The 12,670-nt window shown below is 28.0% G+C and overlaps 1 protein-coding gene across 6 annotated transcripts in view; it reads left to right on the forward strand.

Moving 5' to 3' along the window:
• The window catches only part of LOC145252420 (N(4)-(Beta-N-acetylglucosaminyl)-L-asparaginase-like), an 83,829-nt gene that overhangs the window by 19,383 nt on the left and 51,776 nt on the right, over window positions 1-12,670 (forward strand). For all 6 annotated transcript variants that reach the window (XM_080111812.1, XM_080111811.1, XM_080111814.1 and 3 more), the window contains exon 2: window positions 4,949-5,089. In XM_080111812.1, the coding sequence (XP_079967938.1) occupies window positions 4,957-5,089 (133 nt within the window). In that variant the 5' untranslated portion in view covers window positions 4,949-4,956. The remainder of the gene's footprint in view (window positions 1-4,948; window positions 5,090-12,670) is intronic.

The following is a 12,670-nucleotide window of genomic DNA, read 5'->3' on the forward strand; positions in this document are numbered from 1 at the left end:
ATACATCTTTGTAAATCCAGCTGTCTTATTTTAAGTAACTCAGCTTGTGTCTGAGGGTTACGTATTCCCAGCACTACTTGATCTCTGAGTACTGAGGAAATGCAATTGTCACAAAAATTGCACGTTTTTACTAACGTCCAAAGTGCCGTAATAAAAGATTCCACTGTCTCCGTTTCTCCTTGCTTTCTCATGTGAAAAACATAACGCTCGTAAGTTTCATTTGTTTCCCCTATAGCATATTTATCAAACGCCTGAATAATTTCCGTAGGCGTTCTTTCATCTTCGGGCGTTGAAAAGTGAAACCCATAGTACACTTTCAAAGCATCGTCCCCTAACGTATGAAGCAAAAGTGCAGTTTGATATTGTATCGACTGGGTTGTCAGATACGTAATAATAGCATAATCATGCCATTTCAGCTTAAATAGCTTCCAATTCTCTGTCAAATTCTGCTCCATACAAAGGGGTGGTGGCGGTCTTATGCCAGCTACCGGTCTGTTTATTGCACTCATGTCTCCTTCCGACATTTTTTTTTTTTCCTCACCACCTCGTGGCGTTGTAATTTTCACACCAAAAAATTAAACGTTACTGATCTGTTTTTTTTTTTCTTTTTCTGCTACCTTTCCACCGTTTTGTTTTTTCTTCTCTTTATTGTACATCCCACCGCCATCACCATGTTTCATGTGTGAGGATGCCCACGGATAAAATATAACATAAAACCAGTCATTGTGTTTACTCGGCAACCATCTTTCTTTTAAACTGCTCTTACACTGGTCACCTCCAAGGGGCGTTACTCCAAATGGTGTAATACCTGTTGCTGTTCATGCAACATATATATTTACAGAACTTTTAATAAAACTATTAATAATAATTATAATAATAATATAAATAAATGGTAAATTTTCACGACGTGCCCCAGCATATTATAAACTCTCCAACCTCCCTATGTTAAGAACGGCTTTTGGAAAAAAACACCCCTAACCTCAGAAGCCGTTCTTAACATGGGGAGATTGGGAGGTGTTTATTCCGAAAGCTGTTCTTAACATGGGGTGGTTGGGGTGTTTATACTACGCTGGAGCAGGTCGTAAAATAATACCAAATAAATAAATAAACCGAGGTTATAACTGAGAATTTTGGATGATGTCAATGAAAAAATACATAATAAAAAAAAAAATAAAATAAAATTATTATAACCAAACTTTTTAATGGCAGAAACAAATATAAAATAACTGACTTGTTCGGATTTTTGCGACCAAGATTAATTTTTATGTACAGTGTGTGTGTGTGTGTGTGTGTGTGTGTGTGTGTTTATATTTCTTCGTGCGTTTTTAATACAATTCAATATTTATTTAAAGTGCGATGTATGTAGGTGGTCAGTTGAAGAGAAATCCTTGTAGACTGAGGCAATTTTTATGCATAATAAAATCACAAGTATAAACAATCGAGATTTAAAAAAATATATTTTATTCACATATCTTTTATAACTTTTATTTTTATAAAGATGAAGGGTAGCATCACAAGATACAAATCTTTTTATGATTTTTATTTTTATTTAAAAAAAACAAAAAAACTTGCTATTTGCTTACTTCTCTATAAAGGCAAATTAAGTGAAAGTAAGTTTAGCGTCCAAAATTTTCAGTTTCCAATGTTTTGTAATTAATATAGGTCATTCATTTTATTTTTTTATTTTTATTATAATTATAATTATTATTATTAGTTTTATTAAAAGTTCTGTAAATATATAAAAAGAACGTACTCAGAAAGATACCCATTTATTTAAATATATTTTGTTTAAATACGTTTGTTTTACTTAAATTAAAAAGTTTTGCGTAAATAAAAAAAAAGTTGGATTTTTTTATCCTTAAACGTTTTGTAAACATTTAATATTAAAGAAAATGTTTTGTAAATATTTATTTTTACTTTTAAATCTTTAAAAGTTTTGTAAATATATTTTTAAAAAATCTTGCTCGCGAACATTCGAATATGTCTGCTATTTGACCTGTTTACAAGTTTAGAAACAACTAACGGCAATGTCAAAGTCGAACAAACGGTGCCCCTTGAATTGTTTGCCTATCTTTGTCGTCTGCTACGGGGTATCTAATCTTTACTTGATCCTATTTTTTATATTGTGAAAAAAATCTATTTTTATAAATATTTTAATTTTTTAAATAAATTATTTTTCTAACCTATTTATAGATTTATTTTTCCTTGTTTGTAGAGTTAGTTGTTAGTTTTTGGGTAGGTGGGGGGTATCTTTTTCAATCAGAACTAAGAATTAGTGGAATGATTAAGAGAGACATGTGGTGCATAGCAAAAATGGCAGTTAAAAAAATGGCATGGTAAAAATTGCACAAGTGAATAAATAGGAAAATGGCATAAAGCTAGAACAATTTATTAATGGAAAATTAGGATTATTCAGGAAGGAAAGGTCCTAATCATCTAAACACTTCAGAGTAGTTCAAAAGTCTTTTTATCCTCTAGCCATATGAACATTTCATGGTAGTTAAAAAGTCTTATATCCTAATCCAATGACTCCCAACCATTGTGCCGTAACACACTAATGTGCCGCAGAATGATTGCTGATGTGTTGCAAGGAGATAATAGCTAGAAGCCATTTCATTTTATTTCATACAGACATTTAATTTCTTAATCATGATGACACCGCTCAATTCCAAATCGCTGAATTTTTAGAATCTAAACTTTTCATGCATACTAATTGCTAAGCTTTTTTTTATTAGTGATGGAATGATTAATTGGAAGCTCGGGAATTTTTCCAAGTTACTGGAATCGGCATTGGAGCTGAAGAATTCAGACCTGATTTCAATACCAAAATCATTCCTAAACACACAAGTTGTGAGACAAAAAGATCAATTTCAAGCTAATCTAACTTTATGCAGTAGAATTATAGATTATTTTCCAAATGAATGTGTTCTAACTCTTATTAGTGATGTGAACTGTAAAAAAATTGACAAGGAATGATTATTTGTTGTTTTAAAATTCAAAATTGATCTGATTGTTGGATTGTACATAACCTTTCTAATACATACTAGCATATTGTAAAGTTTTAGTAATAAAAGATCAACATTTTAATCAATTTTCAATTCCTGTCTTGATTAAATATATGTTAATATCTGGGCATAGTAATACATTTAAGTAATATTGACTAGAAATCGCATTCATTAAAAACTTAAATATTGTTTTATTATCAGTTTCTATCAGCTATATATCTTGTTCACAATATTTGCAGGTTCTTTATAGATATTTAAAAAATATATTTAAGTGTTGTGAATTAAAGTTTTTGTAAGACAAATAAAAACCAAATTAAATATAATAAATATATAATATAATAAAAATTATTTTATGTATATTTTTTTCAATTTATGTTCAATTTACCCTTAATTATTGACAAGTTTCTTAAAAGAAAAGGTGATGGTGACAAGAATAATTTTACAACATCATTAAAAAAACAAAAGGCCACAATTACTTGAAATTTGGATTTCACTAGACCAGTGATACAGATTCTTTCTGTGCTGTGTTGTTTGCAGCCAATTACTGTCTGTACTACTAATTACAATAGGTGTGCTGCAAAGATTTAAAAAACTCAGTAATATGTTTCCATGTAAAAAAAAAAAGGTTGTTAACTACTGTTCTAATCCTATGAACATTTCAGTATGGTTCAAAAATCTTTTTATTCTCTAACCATATGAACATTTTGAGGTGGTTCAAAAGTCTTATCCCTTAACCATATAAACCATTCAAATGTGGTTCAAAAATCTTTTTATCCTCTAACCATATGAACATTTCAGTGTGGCTCAAAGGTCTTATCTGTAATATATGAAAATTTCAGGGTGGTTTAAAAATCTTGCGTGTTCACACTGTCATACATCGCAGATTTTTATGAATTGCAGGGAAACAAGTAATGTGGCAATACAAAACATATGACTTAGATTCAGCTTATTTATTTTAAGAACAGTAAAACTAAATCAACACACAAAAAAGAATAAGCAATATTTTTATACTAAAAGAATGTGTAATAAATTCAGGTTTTTCATTTTCAATGACATTGTCTCACATCAAAAAGGTCAGTATATAATGGAATTTATTCAATACTCTATACGAGTTCTTAGAACTTTATGTCTTTAAAACATCATTTGGCTTTAAAACATGATTTGACTTTAAAACATCATTTGAATTTAAAACATCATTTGGCTTTAAAACATCATTTTTCTTTAAAACATCATTTGGCTTTAAAACATCATTTGTCTTTAAAACATCATTTGGCTTTAAAACATCATTTAGCTCATTGAAACAACATTTTAACCATTCATCTCATTCTACTTACCCTCTATACAAAAATTATGATTGTCAGCTTGAAATGTATCATCAAAAATCTTAAATCATATTCTTCATTTACCTTTTTTATTTCTTTTTTTTTAATTATATATTAAGCTTTCATATTTCTACATCCAACATGTAGTACTTTAAATTTTTTCTATTATATTTTAATTCCTAAGTATATTCTCAATATGATTAAAATTATTTAGATTTGTGTTATTTCTGTGGATAATAGTCACACAAGAATATCTGTGAGAAGAAATAAATTCAGAGTGAAAATAGAAATAAATTTAAGTGTTTTCATCCTTGCCCATTTTCATCTGTATGACTCACCTATTACATTTTGCTAAAATTTTTGTTATTATATGTGACAGTCTTAAAAATAAATATCTTGCTGAACTTTGTCTTATTAATCGGCAATATAATCTAATCAGAATCTGATATCTTTTTACTATACAGATCAAATTATTTAAATATTTATTTTTTCATATTTCATAAAGACCTTATTTAAAAAAAAAAAACTAAAAAGTAATAAAAATAACATTTTATTTCTAAAATTGAAACACCAAGTCAAGATATTATTGCCTTTCCTATAATTGTTTGGTTGTCTTTGTAGCCTTGAAAATGAATGCTGTCTACTTTATGAGATTGTTGGTATTTACTACGAGTGTAATTGCTAGTAAGATTATGATTTCCAAACATCCAAGTCTTCCTCTTGTTATTAATACTTGGCCTTTTGTTGAAGCCACAGAAAAGGGTGAGTTTTCATTTATTCTTATTGCGTAAATCATTTATCTTTCTAGTAAGTTGATCAGAAAATAATGATTTCAAAAGCAAAAATATTTATTTGTTGAGTTCATGTCAAAACCATTTATTGAAATTTTTTACTTTATAAATTTGCTTTATATGATTGGATACTGTTGAAATACTGACATCAAGTGCCTTAGCCATGCCTATAACATTTTAACATGAGTTTTGTTTAACAATCTATATATCTATAAGAGTGAAAATGTGTGTGTGTGTGTGTGTGTGTGTGTCTGTCTGTATGTATGTCTGTACACTTCCCTACCAAATAACTCTGTTAATTTTCAGTCTAAAGACTCGAGATTTGACATAAGGGGTATTGAGATTTGGGAAAATCCTTTCAATCGGTTTTCGGCCAGAAATTTGGCTGCTAAGGGGTTAAAGTTCAAATTTGACTGTTAAGAACTCTACAAAACTCCTTTGCCAATTTTGGGTCTAAACACTTGAAAGTTTAGATATAGGTTACTTGGACATGGATCTAACTTTATAATTTGATTTGAGCTCAAAACAATAAATGGGAAAGCTTTTTAATCGTTTTTTGTTTTTTTTTTGTTAAAAATTTGGCTTCCAAGGGGTTAAAGTTCCAAAGGTTTGACCTTTGCAGTCTCTAGCAAACTATTAAGCAAATTTTAGGTCTAAACATTTGAAATTTTACATAAAGGGTATTCAGACATGCAGCAAGCTTTTTAGTCAGTTTTGGGGCAAAAATGTAGCTGGCAAGAGATCAAAATTGAAAGAGTTGACCTTTGCAGACTCTACCAAACTCCTCCGCCAATTTTGGGTCTAAAGACTTAAAATTTTAGATGTAGGTTACCTGGACATAAGTCAAACGCTTCAATATATATATATATATATATATATATATATATATATATATATATATATATATGCACATAAAGTTAGGAACAGTACATAGGGCGCAAGCAAAGCAGTTCACTGCTAGTTGTTTCAAAATTGCAAAAATGCATAACTGTTCTCTACCTTCTTCATTCCCAAGGTTCCCATTATCACTATGAAATCTTTGAAACCTTCATACTGTTCAATCAATTGTGGAACTTTCTCCACATGCCCCATTGATATTTGTGTCTGCATTCAGAATTATGCATTTCTTCTTTGTTTCAATTTATTATTAAGGATAGATATGCCTCAAAATTGTATTCAGAAGGAAATTATTGGACATTTATAAAAGAGCACATTACAATAATCGGATCAAGTAAAGATTAGATACCCTGTAGCAAAAGACGAGGATTAGCGCACATTTCAAGTGACATTGGTGATTTGACTGTGACAGTGATGTTGGTTGTTTGTAAGCACGTCATATAGCAGACATGGTCGAATGTTTGCGAGCAATGGTTTTTAAAAACATATTTACAGAATTTTTTAATAAAACTAATAATAAAAATTATTATAATTATAATAAAGACAAATAAATAAATGAATAAAATGAATGAGCTATATTAATTAAAAAACATTAAAAACCGATGTTATAACTGAGAATTTCAGACACTGATCTCTCCTCTCTCTAAAAAAGAATGCATATTTTTAAAAACTTTTAAATAAAATTATTTAAGTAAACTTTTTAATGGCAGAAACAAATATAAAATAACTGACTTGTTCAGATTTTTGTAAATGTTTTGTTTTTTTTGTGATCAAGATTGATTGTTATGTACAGTGTGTGTGTGTGTGTGTGTGTGTGTGTGTGTGTGTGTGTGTGTGTGTGTGTGTGTGTGTGCGTTTTTAATACAATTCAATATTTATTTAAAGTTCAATGTATGTTGGTTGTCAGTGAAGGACAAATCCTTCTAGACCGAGGCAATTGTTATGTATAATAAAATCACAAATATAAGCAACAAGTATAAACAATCGAGATTAAAAAATATATTATTTTATTCACATATATTTTTATAACTTTCATTTTTATAAAGATGAAGTGTAGTATCACAGGACACAAATTTTTTAAAACTTTTATTTTTATTAAAAAAAAACTTGCTATTTGCTTACTTCTCCACAAGGGCAAATTAAACACAAGTAAGCTTTTAATGTAACAAAACACAACATTTAAGCAACATATATTTAAATAAATGGATGTTGTGCAGAAATTCTTAGTTATAATGTCGGATTTTTAATTAATTTAGTTCATTCTTTTTATTTATTTATTATTTTTATTATTATTATTTGTTTTATTAAAGAGTTTTGTAAATATATTAAAAAAAACACATTCAGAAAGACACTCATATATTTAAATATATTTTGCTTAAATACGTTTGTTTTGTCACTCACATGAAAAATTTTGTGTAAATAGAAAAATGTTGTTTTTTTTTCATCCTTAAGTTTTGTAAATATTTAATATTAAAAAAATGTTTTGAAATATATATTTTTTCTTTTAAATCTTAAAAAGTTCTGTAAATATATTTAAAAAAAATCTTGCTCGCAAACATTCGACCATGTCTGCTATTTGATGTGTTTACAAGCGCCATGTGGTTGTACCAATGTCAAGGTCGAATCACCGGTGTCACTTAAAATGTGCACCAATCATTGTCTTCTCCAGCACGGCATCTATTCTTTACTTGGTCCCAATAATTAATTAAGAAATTTATAAAAGAATACATTGCAATAATTAATTTAATACACTGCAAGAATAGCAATCCAAAAGTGAGTAAAAAATATATTTGCTAAGCAAACTAATATGTGCATATATATATATAAAAGGCAAAATGTGTGTGTATGTATGTATGTATGTTCGCATTTTGTGTATGTCTGCAAAAGGCTTTTTTCCGGGAAGCAATCAGTCGGCTCACTCCTTCTTAAAACTTTTTATATGCTGTCTAAATGATAATATCTACGAGTTAAGAACAGGGCTCACCTGTCTATTTAATTTGCCCGACTTTGTAAAGCTAAATATTCCACATTTTTGGATCGCTGCATGTGGATTTGGCTTTTTTGTATAAAAGCAAAACATTCGAAGCTGAAGACCTCATTCCCGGCGATCACGCCGGGAACATCCAAAAGCAATCAGCTTTGATCAATGCGGAGTTTCTACTTATATCAGACAATTGCTATTTAATTTGGACAATCCCCTTTTTATGGGAAGCTGGTCTCCCCTCCAATATCTTGGAGAAACAAAACAAAATGCCCCACAGTAAATAAAATACTGCCCCGCAGTGAAAGTTGACCTCATTAAGTCATTTAGTACGGGCACCTGCCAATTGTTAATACTTAAATAAATTCAAACATCTTTCCCTTACTATTTCTTGCTGGTCGATCGGTGAACGTCGCACGTTTTTTTCAGACATTATTTTCCAACTTCGCCTCAAGGCTTCAGGTTTGATCCCTCCTACTTACCTACTAAAACTTTCTTTTTTAAACTCCCCCAACACAAACACCCAGGCAACGTCGCTTATTCTTTTGATTTACCCAAAACCACACACACCTCGAAACACCTGGGCAACGCCGGGTACCCTCACTAGTATATAATAAACCTGAATGTCTGTGTGTGTGTCTGTACATGAATAGGCTCCTATATGGCTATATGGTTTACTATTATACAAAACTGACCACATACAATATAGAAGAGGTATCAAGGATCAAAAATGGGCATGTTACATTTTGACCAGGAGTGGTTTATTTAAAATGTGGGGTCTGCATGCGCGCACAGTCACCAAAGAATGGAAAAAAAAAACTAAAAATAACTTTTACAAGGGTTTTTGATATAGATGCACATAAGAATACTTTGACAAGTATGTTTTGTTTGAACAAGAATGCTTTATAAAAATTGTGGGGTCTGCGTTTGTGCCTGGCATCCACAGAATTAAAATATGCAAAAAACTTTAACAAAGGCTTCGTTCACGCCTGTTCTTTTTAAAAAAAATTTTTTAATATAGATCCACATAAGATTATTATGATAAGCATGTTTGAAAATTTTTTTTTATATTCACAAAAATTATATTTATCTAGTTTTATTGTTATTTTATTATATATTATTTATTTATTAATCCAATTTGTATTATAAATTGATTATATTATCTATTTAAATTAAATATTAACATTTAAAACATTTCAATATAAATTAATCTATATTTATGAGTTTTATTTATCAACAATCTAAGTTAAATTACAATATTCAACTCAACGATTAGCTGGTATGTCTATTAGTTATCCTTCCATAATCATATTTCATCTACTCTAATTTATTGAATTCAAATATATCCTAATTCTTATTATTCATAATTGGATCCTAATATATTGAAATTAGATCACATACTTAATTTATTTTATATTTTATCTGTAAATTCTAAAGTAATAATAAAGTATTTAATATCCTTTAAGCTATTCATTGTATTATTATTATTATTATTATTATTATTATTATTATTATTATTATTATTATTATTTAATTGTGATTATTATTGACATATATATTACTTTAATCTATTATATATTCAATTATTAATTTGTATATTTTATTTAGTTTTATTTTAATTTTATCTTATTTTAATTTATATCCATTAATAAAAAATGAGTTGTTATTTTAATTTGAGCTATTATATATTTATAACCTTATCAGTTTAATATTTAATTTTATTTACTTAATCATCATTTTATTTTCATTTATGTTATTTATCTATTTATTTTCTTTTAGTAATTATGAATGTTTTACTCTGAAACTTTTTTCTATCTGTAATTGTTATATACAAATATTCTTCAATCAAGTATTAATAATCATTTCCCAAACTAGTTAAATTGTGGAGTACAAATTTTTTTAACTTGAATAAATCTTATTATAATTTTTATTTCTATTTAAAAGTACACTAATGATATAATAATTTATTATTTTAATTAGTTAAATGAGTATTTAAAATAATATTTGATAATTTAATTCTTATTTTGCTTTTATTATTTTAGGATTGTTAATGTTATTATAATATAATATTTTATTATAATTTGAAATTTTCATAGACACTGATATTTGACATGTTTAAATATTGCAATTAGACTAACAGTTAGGATATTTTATTGTATAGAGGACATTAATACAGAGGTAACAGTGAGGGAGACAATACATTTATAACAAAGTGAGAGGAGAGAGATGATGAGAATTCATTATTGAAGGGATGTGTTATACTGTTCTTTTACACAGAAGGGGAGAATCATTACTTATGATGGAGGAGGGACACATAACTTGGAAGGGGTTATACAAAGTTCATATTAAGATGATTAACACATTACCTTCAATTGTTGAATGACAACACGAAGACAACAGTTACAAAAATCGATGATGTTCTTTACTTCATTTGACTGGTCGAAATGATGATGACATCAGGAATTCAAATTCGTTACTACATGGTTAAATGTTCTCCCTTCGCTTCTAAAGGACCCTGACTCCAACTCTCTCTCTGCCTAGCAGACTCAATGGTTCTGCCTCCTCTGCTCGACTCTCGACTCTCTCTAATCTGCTAATCCTAGCTCCTATTATTGAGAATTCCCGTTTTTGCTATGACGTCAGATGTGTGGTTCTAAACGTGACCACTCACGTGGCTCAGCACACATTCTCCAAACACACTTCTGCAAACAAAGAATTCTCATTAACCTATTTTTCAACCTAACCTGTTTTTCAATATATTTTTAATTTGTATTGTTCATTCTTTTTTAGCTGACCTTTTTTAATTCAGTTTTCATAAAAGAATGAACAATTAAATTCTTTTTACAATACAAACAATATCTAACTATTTCCAAAGCAATAGCTAAATTCTAACATTTCAATTCTAAATCTATTCTGAACCTTGCTTACAAGGTTCGAGTCTCGGCTTATCCTAATCCCATTTTCCACTTATCTAATGTTTTTCTTATTTACAGGAAAAGGGGACAGCCTTTTCTTGTAACAATTTTAAGCTCCACACTCCCAATTTCATGTTAATTTGATAATTTAATACATCTTAACCTATAATTTAAAAATAAAATTATTGACGTCTAATTAATGTAAAAAAAAAAAAAATCATACTACCTTATTTCATGTTCAAATTTATTCCATAAATTATATCTGATTATAACCAATGTATTTATATGTAGTTTTCTATCATCACATTTAATTTATTCATTTGGGTCAATGCACCCATCATATAATACTTTCTTATTTCAACTAATTAAATGAGTACTGAAATCAATACTTGAAAATAATTCTACTTATACTTTATTATATTATGATTATTAAAAAGTACCACACAACACAACATCTAATCTTCTCACGTTCCATTTACTTTTTATTTTATTCATAATTAAAAAATATTTTATTTGCAACTGATATTTACATGTCCAAATATTGCAATTAGGCCAATTGTTAGAATATTTCAAGTTCCATGACTTCCATTCCAAATACTAATTTGATATTTAATTTATTATTTACATATAATTATAAAATACAATTATTTACTTGTAGTTGTCAGATTTAAATTAAATACTATATTATGTAAAATATATCATATTTCATTTTCTAATCTATTCTAAATATATATCTGATTATAACTGGGTTAATATTTGCTATCATTATATTATTACATTTGATTTATTTATTTGTTCTTTTTTTGTCATTTATGATTTCCAGTTTATTTTACCTTATTTGCTAATTTTTTTTTTATCTTATTTAATATATTTATCTCTATAAAGAAAAATGTTCAATTTTCCATGCTTTGATAGTTTAATTTATTTTAACCTAATCCATGCTTCTAATCAGATTTTAGTCAAAACAAAATATACTTAGATCTGTGTAAACAGTTTTGAATTACTTCCTGTCGTTTGCTTAGAAGGCTTTCTTTAGATATTATTATATAATATGATTCTAGATTGCAAAGATTGCATTGGCCAGACTTATTTGGAGAGTATTTACTATCACTTCCTAGTATGGATAATTTCAATTTGTATTCAGTTTTATTCTTTCTTAATTCCCTTATCCAATTTGCTAATGATGTTTTTCTTATTATTATTAAGTGCTAGCATTTTTAAAAGCTGCTATATCGTTGTTAAATCTATATTTAAATCTACATTCAGTGGCTCAAATTTATATTCTGGTTCTATTATTATCTATTACTTCACATTTATATACTATATTAGATATAAGACATTCCCCTTTTGATGGACATTCATCAATATTTTTGCAAAATGAATTCCCTTCAATGTTTTGATTAGTTAAGAAACCTCCTTCATTAATTTTGTTGTTGTCTATTTTTGCACTGTTAGAACTTATTAAAGTTTTCATTAAGTTAGTAGTTATAAAAAAAGATAATTTAAATAAATATTCCGGCTTATGATTTTTCTAGATTACTTCCATTTGGAAAATTTTTGTTAATAATTTGAAAAAATTCCTTTGGCAAATTATTTTTTATGTGTGTGCTATAAGGTGGATTAAACCAAATGCAATTTCTATGTTTATTTTTATTTTTATTTCCGTTATTATCTTGAGAGATTCTTATATTGTTTTATACTATTTTTACAGTTAGATTTACCCATTGCCATATTGCATGAAATAACATGTGATGGTTTT

This window comes from Euprymna scolopes, chromosome 29 (genome assembly GCF_053919585.1).
Source record: "Euprymna scolopes isolate OS-2025 chromosome 29, ASM5391958v1, whole genome shotgun sequence".
NCBI lineage: Eukaryota > Metazoa > Mollusca > Cephalopoda > Sepiida > Sepiolidae > Euprymna > Euprymna scolopes.